The 13,684-nt window shown below is 47.9% G+C and overlaps 1 protein-coding gene across 1 annotated transcript; it reads left to right on the forward strand.

Annotated features, from left to right (window-relative positions):
• The first annotated feature begins 6 nt into the window (after positions 1-6).
• On the forward strand, positions 7-12,318 carry KLHL36 (kelch like family member 36). The gene is made up of 5 exons (XM_006926725.3): positions 7-142; positions 2,131-2,209; positions 6,455-7,528; positions 9,075-9,232; positions 11,519-12,318. Exons 2-5 carry the CDS (start codon positions 2,150-2,152, stop codon positions 12,072-12,074), a joined length of 1,848 nt encoding a protein of 615 aa, XP_006926787.1. The 5' UTR covers positions 7-142; positions 2,131-2,149; the 3' UTR covers positions 12,075-12,318.
• Positions 12,319-13,684: the final 1,366 nt, after the last annotated feature.

Consider the following 13,684-nt stretch of genomic DNA (forward strand, 5'->3'; position numbering starts at 1 on the left):
CCTCCGCCGCCGCCGCCGCCTCCGCGCAGCTGGCTCGAGCCTGCCCGAGCGGCCGTTGTGCCGGCGGTTCCGCCAGGGGGTGCCGGGTCCGAACGAGCGACAGCGGCGTCCCGGGAGACCCTGCCGGCGAGACCCGGCGCGGGTGAGTGCTGGCGAGTAGCCGTGTCCGTCTCCACAACGTTGTGTTTCCCCGAGCGCCGAGATCGGGCACGTTCAGGGTCGAAACCCGAAGAAGGAGCTTGAAGAGGAGGCTCCCTGGGGGCCCGCCTGTCCGGACGTGGCCTCTGTTCCCATGTTTAGGAAAAGACCTTTTATGCGTAGCTGGGATCGTCACTACTCATGTGGATGGCCTTGACCCTCTCGTCTGCTTTCAGAAAGCACGGAGGCAGCCAACACCCAGCACTCGTGTAGAAATCAGCTCCAAACCACTTGCCCGGAGACAAAAGGGAACCTACACAAGGGGAAACTCTCTCTAGAAATCTTGGCCTAGAAAAGAAAGCTTTTAGCACTCAGAGCAGACGGAGCTCTGGCTTCATGCCTAGAGTGGTGTCGGGAGGGACCTGATGCTTTCTGTGGAGTGACCTTGAGTGGGCCTCTCCACCACTCAGCCTAGATGTCAGGAATGATGATGGTACTTGCTTCAAAGGGTGAAGGTGAAACCAGGAAGTCACGGGTGTGCGGTTGGCACTGCATGAATGTGGTTTCCTCCACTTCCCTCTCTGAGCCCCCCAGCAGCTGAGGGTCCGTGAAAAAGGACAGGAGTGGGTATAGCTGGTCATTGTCATGAAGTTGCTAATTTGTCAGAAGTCTAGTTGTCCTTTCCTTCCAGGAGGGAGCTGTACAGGATGGACAGCTGGAGCCCCCTTTGTGTATACCTGATTATCTTGAAACAGTGCTGACTTTTTGTTACATTGTTTATGATTAGCAAAGGTGGTTTATTCAATAGGTAACAAATTGACTCTTCTCAGAGGTGGATAGAAGGGAAAAAAATTCCTCCTTAAGGACCCTCAGTCCCAGTATGTGACTTGTGCCCATATTGCTGGCTTAGTTCTTCTTCTGTGTTTCCCCATCCCCTGAGAGCCCCCAGAGCCTGGTTCTGTGCTGTCAGTGAGTTACCTGACATTTCAAAGCTAGAAGAAACCTTAATATCACCTGATATACCAGCCTATTTCATAGACGCTACCATGAGGTCTAGAGAGGTTAGCATGCTTGTTCAAGTTTATCCGGGATGTCCTAGGCAGAGCATAAGCCCCAGAAAAAGGTTTCCTACCTGTGAGCTTTTTAATTTAATTTAATTTAATTTTTATGGTGGACTAGCCTAGCCGTTAAGTGCATGGAAACCACCGTGGGTTGGAATCTCAACTCTCCTGGCTTCTTCCTAACTATGTGAATCTGTCAAATTACTTCCCCTTGCTGCTATCAGTTTCCTCCTCCATAAACAGAATAATAATAGTGGTGGCCTCATGGGGTTGTTGTGGAGATTAAATCAGGAAAGCTCTTAAACCAGTACCCGTGTCTAGAGCATACTTTATGTGTAGTAGTCATCACTGCACCACATCCTTAACTTCATGATATTTTAGAAGTATGATACTCTCAAAGACTGTGTGACATTCAGCATCACGATGAAGGGCCCAGGTTTGGTTCCCAGCCATTTACTAGCTTTGTGACCTTGAACCCAATATCTCATCTGTAAAATGGGATAAGGGACATCGGCCTGGCCAAGTAGTTGTGGGGTTATATGAGACAGCGTATGTAAATCCCATAGCTTGGTTCCAGGGTCATTGGGCTCTGAAATGGTACCATGTCATTATAACCTTGATCTAGCCGAAAGGCCCAGTTGAGATCAAGCATCAAAAGGTACTTATAGGAAGTAGGTTAAAAGACATGGTGTTGTCAGATTTCAGATGACAAAGGAACAGTTGTTAAATGTTCTCTCTGATTCTAACAATCCGATTTTTTCAACTCACAGTGTAAGAGTTCTTCGTAGAACATGGCTTTCTCTTCCTCTGCCCTCCATGTGACTGCTTTCACCCTCATTGCCATTGATATCATCCAGCAGAGCCTGCAATTAACAAATGACCTAGAGCTATTACTATTACTACGTGCTCAGAAATCCTGTTCTTGTTGTAGGTGAGCGACTTCTTTCGTGATGGAGGGAAGCCGGCAGACCCGAGTGTCTCGGCCCTACAAGATCAGCGAATCTTCAAAGGTCTGTGAAAATTGCCTAAGAAGTATGATGTTTTTCTAATGAGCTCATTCTCAGTGTACACACTGGTTTTCTGTTCTTGGGGGTCGTGGTAATCTTCTTACTGATGAGCAGAGGTAGCCTGGGCTAGGTGTGGAAGAAACATAAAATAGATCTGGCAGTGCAAGGGTCATTAGACACACAGCTCAACTCATTTATTCTGCACCTCAACCCTAAGAGCTGGGTGGGACAGGATAAAAGTCATGGGACTGCTGTCCCCACTTGGGGGCTCAAAAACTCCAAGGACAAGTCCATTGAGAAGCCAGCATCCAACTTTATGGTGGGGGCAGCACATTGCATTCCTGGTTGTTAAGGGCCCAGGGTCCTCCCCCATCATGACTTTCTGGGACCCTAGGAATGAGTGAGGTTGGTTTCCCAGGGCTGGGCTACCAACCTGTGTCACACTAGCTGCATCAGAATCACCCTGGGAGAAAGTGAGGGGAAGGGTGTCCCATTAGAAATGCATATGCCTGGCCTCTCCCCCAGACCTGCTCAACTAAAATCTGAGAGCAGGACCTGGGCATCTATACCTTCAGAAAACTTCTCTGGGAACTTGGAGCAGCCCCTGTCCCCTCAGCTGCTATAGATAAGAATTGGGGTACCAACTTGCTGGACTATCCCCACTTATACCTATCCTTTTATATATATCAGTAACACCCCCTTTAAAAGTGATCCTTTTTGGATATTTAATTTTATGGTTACCCTAGATCAGCATTCTCAGTGAGGCAAATATTACCCCCACAAGGGTAAAATTGGTTCTTGGGGTGTGGAAAGAATTTTTACTTTCTTTATGATTACAGTACATACACAGATAAATAGAATATACGTGATATTAACATTTTGCGGACGCTGTTAGAAAAAATACCTTAAAGAACATTGAAAAAAGGTTAAGAAAGTCCATGTCAGCTAAAGGGAGTTGTGAGTAGCCTAGAGATTTGAGGGAAAAAGAAGGAGATTCTGCAGATGTGCATCAAAGAAAAACGGGCGTAATTTTCAGGATAGGTTGGTTCTGAGAAACAGTCTCCTATTTCCATTTGCGTTTACTGAGAAGACTCTTGCCAAGCCTGGCTTTATCTGCTGTGAAAACCCAGAAAGGTCTCTCTGCTGACTCAAAGGGGCTTTGTTTCAGAGCTTGGCTACGGAGACAGTATGGCTTTCTAAGTTTCATAGCACTAGAAATCTTTGTCCCTTAAAGCCTGATTCTGAGTTTCTTTCTTTCTTCATTGATGCTTTTAGGAATAGGGTTCTCAATCCGTTGGTTGATTGTATTTATGTTCCTAACTTTTTGTATTTAAAAAGTGCCCAAATTATAACTGATTTTTCTAGGCATTAACACACCCCTGTAGCCTGCACCGAGATTAAAAAAAATTACCAAACCCCTGTAGTCCCTACATTGCCACTCTCCCAACTTCCAATGCTGCAATTTTGCCTGCCCTTGAACTCTATGTAAGTGTGCCTGGCTCCTTGCACTCAGGATGGTGCATCCGAGGTTCTCTGCAGTGGCTGCTTATCGTAGTAGGTTGTTCCTTCTCGGTGCGATGGAGTCTTCCACTGAGTGACTACCACTGTTCATTTATCTACTCTAAAATGCGTTCATCTATTTTGATGCTGAGTTCTTTTTTAATATGAAATACCCCATATCTGCTGTATCTGTCCAGTATTAGCTCCTGAGTACCCGTGTTTCTTCACCCACTTTGCCTTTTTTCTGATAAAGGCACTAACATAGGACATGAAGGAAAGAACAGGGTCGATACTATCAGAGAACGTTGGGGGCCAGGGCTTTGAAGTTGTACGAAGTGCTAAGACTCTGTTCCTATTGTTCCTTTAAAATTGGGAAGTCACATTTGTCTGTTGTTTGAAGTTCTCGTCTCCGCAGCTACACTAAAATAATGAGAAACGGGCTGTCGTCAAGAACCAGGTACAGAATTAAAGGCGCCTACTTAGCTCGGAGACCCAGTTTTAGAAGCAGCGCTGCCCTTTTCCCTGCTCTGGCTCATGGAGCAGATGGTTCCCTTTGGCAGCTGTCGTCTGGGGCTTTCCCAAGTCCCCACCCCTCGGGGTTGTCTCTTTTTTATCAAGCAGCCTGGGGTCACGTGTACCCCCATTTAAGTGTGGCGCCTCCACATCCCCACCAGCTTGGAGACAACCAGGGGCCCCGGTTGGGCGGACAGCACACCCGATGCCCCTCACTTGCTTCTCTCAGGACACTGAGCCGTTACTATTACGAGATATCCTGCTGCTATAGTGCTTTTTAATTTCCTTCAATCTGCATTTGAGAGGGGCCCCAAGCCAGCATGTGTTGGAGTCGAGACCATTTCTGCTTAATTAGAAGCCAAAACCAGGCCAGCCAGGCTCTCTCTCTGCAAGTAACCAGAATAAATGGAGCTATCTGTGTTTGGGACCTATGAGAAACCATCCTGTAATGTAAGAGCAGTAGAACCTGACTCTCTAGACTTGGATAGGAAGGAAGCTTAAGGCAGTATCTGTTTGGTGTCCTCATCAGAATGTGAGGTGGCTGCCCATACCCATAATATAGACAGCGATCGATGTTGGAACTAGATAAGGAAGGACCAGAGGGAAAAGAAGTCTCTCAATTACAAATCCGTCAGAGGCAGTAAAGAGCAGATTTGGAGGGGAAGAAAGAAATGAAACTCACTACTCTAGGAAGTAACCTACAAGAATTAGGGGACCTGTCAGCCAATCACACAGCAGCTCACACCTACCAACCCCTCAGTCCATCTTCCTTTCTACCACCATTTCCCTTTTTGAGGCTTAGTGCCCAGCCAGCCTCTTCTCAATCACCCTCAAATAGATCAGCTACCTAGTTGATATTCCCGAATGGCCTGTTTTCCCCTCTATTGAATTTTCTTGTTGTTTTCATAGTGAATAAATAAGTGTGCAATATCTCGAAAGCCTCGAGCATAATTAGTCCTCCAAGGATTTGAAACTCTCAACAAGGTCTGACATATCTTCATAGCCTCAAAAGCACATGGCAGGCATGTAGCACTCAATAACCGTCTACCAACATAAATTTATGGAATTCATAGTCATTATTCATATTAATTCATTTGTTAATTCTAGCACAGCATGGTGATTTCAGGTTTGGGCTCTGGAATCAAACAGGTTCAAATCTCAGCCCTGCCGTGCAGTCATTGTGGGGCTTTGGGCAAGCTTCTTCTTAGTCTCTGCAAAGTAGAGATTATAGTAGATATATCCTTTGGAGAGTTTTCAAGATGTTTAAATGAGAGATTGCATGTCAGGTACACAGCACAATGCAGGTACATATAAGCCCCCGGGAAAAGACAATGTATCTGAATTTTACGTATATGTCTCTTTTAACCCTGGCATTGGCTAGTGAAGCCATATTTCCAGAAGTAGGATTCCCAGAGCACCTCAGTCTGGAGACATCACTCAGCCTTTGGGACCCACCACATCCCTGCACAGATCAGTAGAAATAGGAGTCTCTATAGCAAGACTCTGCCTTTCTGAGAGGGCAAAAGCTGTCTTCCTCAGCACAGAGCGCTGGTGGGGATGACAATCACAGCAGCTTCCCTCAGGCGGCCTCTTTGCCGTAATCTGTCTCATTAAATGCCCCCTACCACAGCCCGAGCAGTGAATACCCTCATCCTCACTTTTGAGACAAGGAAATGGAGTCTCAGAGTCTCCTTGTGACTCACCCTAGATCACACAGCTGATAAGTGGCAGAGCTGGAGTCAAACCCCGATTCTGTCTGACTTTTGAGGCTACACTCTGAGCCACTTCTTCATCCTGACAGGACAGCATTTTTCAAACCTGTTTGCTCATGACCCACAGTAAGGAAGGGGGGAAGGAGACAAGGAAGGAAAAAAAACTTTTAGAAATCCTATTTATAAAGAAGGAAAAGAGGGAAGGAAGGAAGGCTGATTTTAGTAGTTTAATTTATAAAGAAGGAGAAAATGGAAGGAAGGATATATACAACACACACACACATACACTCACACACTCACACACTCAAACTCACCCACTCACCCACTCACCCTTGTTCCTGCGATGCACTCTGGTATTCTATTTCCCATTCTCCTTCATCCCACTGTATTTAAAATGCTAGTTGTGTTCCACTAGATTGACTCCAGGCCCCTGCATCTGGGGGAGGAGGGAGGAGGCAGGTTGGTTCACTTCCCCTCCCTGGACCTGGTTGCAAGTAGAGCCCTGACAGGTGATCTCCCATAGGTGTACCGCTGGGCCGAGCACTCGACCACAGTGCTGCAGCGGCTGAATGAGCAGCGTCTCCGTGGCCTCTTCTGCGACATCGTCCTAGTAGCCGACGAGCAGCGCCTGCCGGCCCACCGCAACCTGCTGGCCGTGTGCAGCGACTACTTCAACTCCATGTTCACCCTGGGCATGCGTGAGGCCTTCCAGAAGGAGGTGGAGTTGATTGGTGCCTCCTACATCGGCCTCAAGGCTGTGGTGGACTTCCTGTACGGTGGGGAGCTGGCGCTGGACGGTGGCAACATCGACTACATCCTGGAGACGGCCCACCTGCTGCAGATCTGGACAGTGGTGGACTTCTGCTGTGAGTACCTAGAGCAGGAGGTGAGCGAGGACAACTACCTGTACCTTCAGGAGCTGGCCTCCATCTACAGCCTCAAGCGTTTGGATGCCTTCATCGACGGCTTCATCCTGAGCCACTTTGGCACACTGTCCTTCACGCCTGACTTCCTGCAGAACATCTCCATGCAGAAGCTGTGCGTGTACCTGAGCAGCAGCGAGGTGCAGCGGGAGTGCGAGCATGACTTGCTGCAGGCCGCCCTGCAGTGGCTGACGCAGCAGCCAGAGCGTGAGGCCCACGCCTACCAGGTGCTGGAGCACATCCACTTCCCCCTCATCCCCAAGAACGACCTGCTGCATCGCGTCAAGCCCGCCGTGTGCTCGCTGCTTCCCAGGGAGGCCAACTGCGAGGGCTTCATCGAGGAGGCCGTGCGCTACCACAACAGCCTGGCGGCCCAGCCGGTCATGCAGACCAAGCGCACGGCACTGCGCACCAACGAGGAGCGCCTGCTGTTCGTGGGCGGTGAGGTCTCTGAGCGGTGTCTGGAGCTCAGTGATGACACCTGCTACCTGGACGCCAAGAGCGAGCAGTGGGTCAAGGAGACACCCCTGCCAGCCCGGCGGAGCCACCACTGTGTTGCCGTGTTGGGGGGTTTCATCTTCATCGCCGGCGGCAGCTTCTCGAGGGACAATGGAGGGGATGCAGCGTCCAGTCTTCTTTATAGGTATGACCCCCGCTGTAAACAGTGGATCAAGGTGAGATTAAAGCCAGATTCTTTCTTTACTCTTGAGGACTTTTGATCTCTTTAACCTAGCCTGACTGCCCCTCCCATCTCTTGGGCCTTGACCAGCGTCCTGCTTCTGAACGAGGTGTGATGATAAAGTGATGAGCCACCTAGTTCCCACCCTCCCCTATGCCCGCACCCTGGTTGCGGGGAGTGAGGGCTGACCGGCCTCCTTCTGCAGGGTCAGTCATTTTCCAGGGCAGCCATGTCCAATAGAACTTTCCGTGCCGATAGAAACATTTCACATCTGTGCTGTCCGATATAGTAGCCACCAGCCACGTGTGGCGATCAAGCACTTGAAATTGTGGCCAATGTGACTGAAGGACTGAATTTTCAATTTGATTTAAATGTGTGTAAATGACCACACAAGGCTACTATCTACCATATTGGATAGCGCCAGTCTCAAGATTTGGCCCATAGCTTGAACACTCTTCCCCGTGGCTCAGAGTCTCAGCCGAGCTCCTCTTTTGGAAAGTTTTGGAGCTGGTTTAAGGAGGCCACGAAGGCTCATCTGATAGGACCTGTGGCCACTAATTCTGGGAAGAGCATGGGTCTTGGCATCAGACCTGAGTTTACATCCCAACTTGGCTAAATTATAGCTGGGGATTTCAGACTGGTTTCTTGTCCTCTCCAAATTTCAGCTTCTCCCTCTGGAAATGAGTCGGGGAGACATTGACTTTCCAGGGTCGGAGTTTGTAACCAATGTTGACTGGCAAGTGCCTGGCAGAGGGAAGGTTTTGTTTTCTCCCATGAATGCCTGCCTCTCCAGACTACCATCCACAAAAGTCGGTCTCAGTCTTTATACTCACACCTCTGTGTTTTTACTTAACTCAGTGTTTTTCTGAGCTCAAAACTCAGAATGGACTCTGATGACCTTTTGATTTTATTCTTAAAAATCTAAAACCACCCACCAAGGTATAAGTCTTGCCACTAGAAAGAGGCTCCCAGCTTTGAGCCCATCTTCAAAAGCTTCATAGCGGTGGCAGCCTGAATGGATCGCCCCCTGCAGGACTATGTTTACTTGTATGTTCTGCTTAGATTTTTTTTTTAAGTTAGGTCTTCTGCTTTTTAATTTCCTGTTGACTGCCGCTTTCTGCCTTTTAAATTAATGGCAATCATTAATTTAAAAAAAAAAAAACTATCTGATGGGGGTAGCAAGAGGAAAGATTAATTTTTATTTCAGGAAACCACTAAATCAGCAATTATGAACTGTGTATCCTACAGAATGCAAGTGCACGAGGCTGGCCACATAGCCAAACAAGTTTGGGGAGCCATGTTCTTCATTTCCCTCTTGGGGATCCCCAGTGTCTCAAGGGTCTTTGGGGACTCTGAGCAGCTCCTCCTAAAGAACCCTCCTTTCTTCAAATTTGACTCCCTTCCCCCAAACTCACTTGGTCACTGCCTCACCTTCCCAGGCTGTCTGTTCCATTGAACACCTTTGGGAACTACTGCTAGATATTGCATTGACACTGTCCAGGGTTTGGGGAAGGGAAGGTACAGGTGTCTCGCCTCCACAGGTGGCCTCCATGAACCAGCGCCGTGTGGATTTCTACCTTGCCTCCATTGAAGACATGCTGGTGGCTGTTGGTGGCCGGAATGAGAATGGAGCACTCTCTTCAGTCGAGACGTACAGTCCCAAGACTGACTCCTGGTCCTACGTGGCCGGTTTGCCAAGGTGATTGGGGGTTTCGTGGCAGACTCTTCAGGCATAACAACTTTTAGGTTACAGTTCAGTCCACCTCACTTACTGGATGTTTTGGCCTCCAGAAAAATCTCCTGGCTTGTACATAACAGACCATGAGGGCGGAGGGTGTGGTGGTTGACGAGTCAGGGCTCCTGTTCTTGGCCATCCGAGTGCAAGTGTCAGCTCGATTACTAAGATAAACATTCCTCAGTTTCCGAGTCTGTTCACTTCCTGCATTTCAAGGAGTGAGCGTTGAGTTCAGACAGTGATGGATTTACCTAAAAATCTGAGTTTGGGCAGGGAGAGTTCAAATTGCTGGGGGGATATCTGTACCAGATCCGCGACACGAGCAGGTATCTTCACCCTCTTCGTTTCCTCATCTGTAAAGTGGGCATGTTATAATGCACTGTAGCATTGTCATAAGAACGAGATTGTCATAAGATGCTCCTTGGGAGTCTCACACACAGCACACAGCACATGGACAATGCTCCAGGGCTCAGAGCAGTTATTCTCCCTGCATCAAGGTGTGCACTTATTATTGTCATGGGTTTGGCAGAAGGCTCATGCCACTTATTTTACCGATTCCCTGTAGTCTGACCTGCAGGTGCACTTCCTGAAGCAGTCTTGCTGTGGAACGCCTCCATGTGTCTTGGGGACTTTGTCCTTGAGAGTTAGAAGGGTGCATGGTGTAAGCGTCTGGGTGTGAACCCCATCTCCTCCAGTCCTTAGTTATTACCAGCTTCTTGTAGAGTTCCAAGAAGGCAATAGAGTAACGCCTGGACAGCTGTTAACTAAGGCGATTGGACAGTTGTGGTATTAGTGACTGATTGCCCTATGCCAAATTTAGCCAAGTGCTTTCTGTGGTAAGTCCTTTGCTGTTCACAATAACCTGGTGGGGTGGAGATAGGCGCCCATACAATTTATCATCCAAACCAGGATGGCAGTGAATGAGGCAGGTCAGCAGTAAATAATGACCCCACAATAAGCAAAGCAAGACCTCTGGTCTCTTGGTTTAGTTACTTTATCATCCCATTTTACAGATGGAGAAATGAGACTTGATAATAGCGATAAGAACATCTGCTGCTGTCGCTCTCTGGGCCAGCCGGTGTGATTTATATACCCTAAATGCTACAATAACCCTATAATTATTTTTTCTTTCTAAATGGACCGTACATGTACAATAATCCATGATGCTGTCATCATTATTGCATGCATGCCCCACATTGATTTCATTTATTTACTCATATCTGTTTTTATTTACTGACATGTGATGGGACCTCCATGAACCCACAGCCCAATCCCAGAGCCAAGAGGTGGAACAGTAACTGCCGTCTGCCCACAACAATATTGTCCCCTATACTTTTCTCTCCCATCCACCTGCCTCCCACTACATAACCACTATTCCGAATTTCATAACATCATTCCCTTTTGTTTCACCGTTGTTTGTACTTTTTTTTTTTTGTCTTTATATAGACTTCATTTTTTAGAGCAGGAAACTAGGTTTACAGAAATTTAAGCAGACAAGAGAGTTCTCATACGCCTCTCCCTACATTTTTAATATCTCACAAGTGTGTGTTACGTCTGTTCCAATGGATGTACCAATATGGATACATTATCGTTAACTAAGGTCCACAGTTTATATTAAGGTTCGCTCTTGGCATGGTACATTCTGTGGGCTTTGACAAATGTATAATGGCAAGTATCCATCATTACAGAACCATACCGAGTAGTTTTTCTGCCCCAAGATCCTGTGTGCCCTACTCCTTCATCCCTGCCCCTTCCAATGAACGAACCGCTGTCAACCGCTGCTGTTTTACTGGCCCTGTAGCCTGGACTTTTGCAGAATGTCATATAGTTAGAATTATACTCTCTTCTCCATTTCATATGTAATTTGACCGGGTATACTTGTGTGCCTCGATAGCATGTTGTTGCTGTTTTCAGCCTTTATGAGAAGGATACCAGTCTTGTGATTATGCCGACTTCTCAGGGTGGGACATGGAGAGAGGAGCGGAGCTGGGATTCTTGCCCAGGCCGTCTGACTGCCTAGCGGCCCATTTACTCACTCTGTCTTCCACTTCCTGTACAGTGACAGCTGCCGTCTGTAAAATGTTCACAAGGTGCCTGCTCCCTGCATCATCCCCTCAAATCCTTACGACCCCCTGAGAGGGCAAGTTGTCCCCATTTGCCGAGAAGACAGACCCCAGCACGTAGACCCCAGGCCAGGGCAGCATGGAGCTCCCTCCTTGTCTCTTTATCCACCTGTCCCTCTCTCCACAGGTTCACGTATGGCCACGCAGGCACCATCTACAAAGACTTCGTGTATATCTCGGGGGGCCATGACTACCAGATCGGCCCCTACCGCAAGAACCTGCTGTGCTACGACCACCGGACGGACGTGTGGGAGGAGCGGCGGCCCATGACCACGGCACGGGGCTGGCACAGCATGTGCAGCCTGGAGGACCGCATCTACTCCATCGGGGGCAGCGACGACAGCGTGGAATCCATGGAGCGCTTCGACGTGCTGAGCGTCGAGGCCTACAGCCCGCAGTGCAACCAGTGGACCCGCGTGGCCCCGCTGCTGCACGCCAACAGTGAGTCGGGCGTGGCCGTGTGGGAGGGTCGCATCTACATCCTGGGTGGCTACAGCTGGGAGAACACGGCCTTCTCCAAGACAGTCCAGGTGTACGACCTCGAGAAGGACAAGTGGAGCAAAGGCACCGACCTGCCCAAGGCCATCGCCGGCGTGTCCGCCTGCGTCTGCGCCCTGAAGCCGAGGCTGGAGGACAAGAAGAAGAAGGGCAAGGCCAAGAGGCACCAGGACCGGGATCAGTGACCCTGCCCTCGCCTACTGGGACCCCGTCCCCATCGCCACCTCCCAGAGTGTCTGTAGACCAGCAACAACTTCGTAGAACCCTGGAACCATTATGTACCACTTAGCAGCTTTTTTTACTTTTATGACTCTTGGTATTTCTATATCACAGTAAACAATTAAATATTCTATGTAACTTTACTTATTATCTTGCTCGAATAATTAAACCTGGGCCCAGGCAGGAAATATGCCCTTATGTCTGCGCAGAGCTTCTCTCCACAGTACAAATCCTTGGGGGTGCCCCTTAACCATATCCATGAGAGTATCTAGGGCAGGGGTTATGCAAAAATTTTTGTAGTGAAAAAACTAGAGGCTTCAGTGCAACATTTCAGATCATCTAGTCCATGCTTTTCCAAACCTGGCTGAGCTTTAAAAAAAAAATAGACACCTGGGCCCCATCTCAGAATAATCGAATCTAAAACTACCAGGAATGGGGGTGGGAGTGGCTAGAAACTGTATTTAACCTGTTCCTGGAATGACTAAGCATCAGCCATGTTTGGGAATCACTGGCAAGGTCAAGCGCATTTGTTTCCATAGATGGGGTTGCAGACCCCGAGAGGATGAGTGAGTGACCAAAGGTCACCAACTGGCTGGACAGTCAGGTGAGACCCAAGACTTCTCATCAGGGAAGTGTTCCCACTGGGATTTTCTTATCAGGTGCCGATTGTTTCTGAATAATCCTATTTTTCCTGGTTGATAATCTTCCTAAATTCTAAAAGTACATAGGTAACCAAGGAAGAAAGAAACAAAAAAGCACAAAGCTCCTCATAAACACTATTTTGTAATTTATGCTTTTAAAAAACGTTTTCTTTTTTCTGGAACCCACTTTCTTATATTACAGATGTACTGAGGCGCCCCCGCCCCCGCCCCGCCCCATCTACATTTATTTCTCAGGAAGGAAAAAGGGAGCACCGTAGAATTTGCCATTGTTCTCTGTGACTCCAGCTCTGAGAAGCCTCTGAAAGCTTTTACACGAGTGAGCACATGTCGATTCCTAGAAAGGTGGTCGAGTGTCTCCCCCAAGTCTAGCGACAGACCCCAGCCCACCCAACTGCTGCTAAGTAGTTTTGTGCTGCTGGGCAAATTCTTTAACAAGTCTGGAGCTGTTTCCTCATTCATTAAGCAACGGGGTTAGATGAAATAACCACCAGGCTCCTCCCAGGGGTTAAGCTTTTTCAGTTTATATAAGCTATGAAAACATATTCAGCACCTCCTTTTGAGATGTGCAACCGCCCTGCACTGATTCCTGCAGTTAGTAGAACATCAAGAGTGTGCGCCCTTTAAGGAGAGTTTGAGACTATCAGCCAAGTCACTGTGAAACACAAAGTATGGTTGGAGGACGGGAGTGTGATCTGTTTTAATCATGAGCCAAGAGAGGCATTAATGATCTATAACTTGACAAAGATCTGTCTGCAGAGATGAGAAAACTTCAAGATATACTGTTAACATTTAGAGTAATAATCTCAGTTAACTTTTATTTTATTTTTGTCTCTTTATTGCACTTTCTTTCTTTCAAGGTTTACCATGATTTTGATTGGTCCTGTTTCTATAGTGATCAGGAGAGCTGAGAGTGA

Source organism: Pteropus alecto, unplaced genomic scaffold (assembly GCF_000325575.1).
Source record: "Pteropus alecto unplaced genomic scaffold, ASM32557v1 scaffold7, whole genome shotgun sequence".
Lineage (NCBI taxonomy): Eukaryota > Metazoa > Chordata > Mammalia > Chiroptera > Pteropodidae > Pteropus > Pteropus alecto.

Bases quoted from the DNA above. Each gene is read 5' to 3' on its own strand.
- KLHL36 (XM_006926725.3), top strand. From the start codon at position 2,150: ATGGAGGGAAGCCGGCAGACCCGAGTGTCTCGGCCCTACAAGATCAGC. The intron at 2,210-6,454 runs GTCTGTGAAAAT...GATCTCCCATAG, and splicing joins AGATCAGCGAATCTTCAAAG to GTGTACCGCTGGGCCGAGCA. The intron at 7,529-9,074 runs GTGAGATTAAAG...TCGCCTCCACAG, and splicing joins GCTGTAAACAGTGGATCAAG to GTGGCCTCCATGAACCAGCG.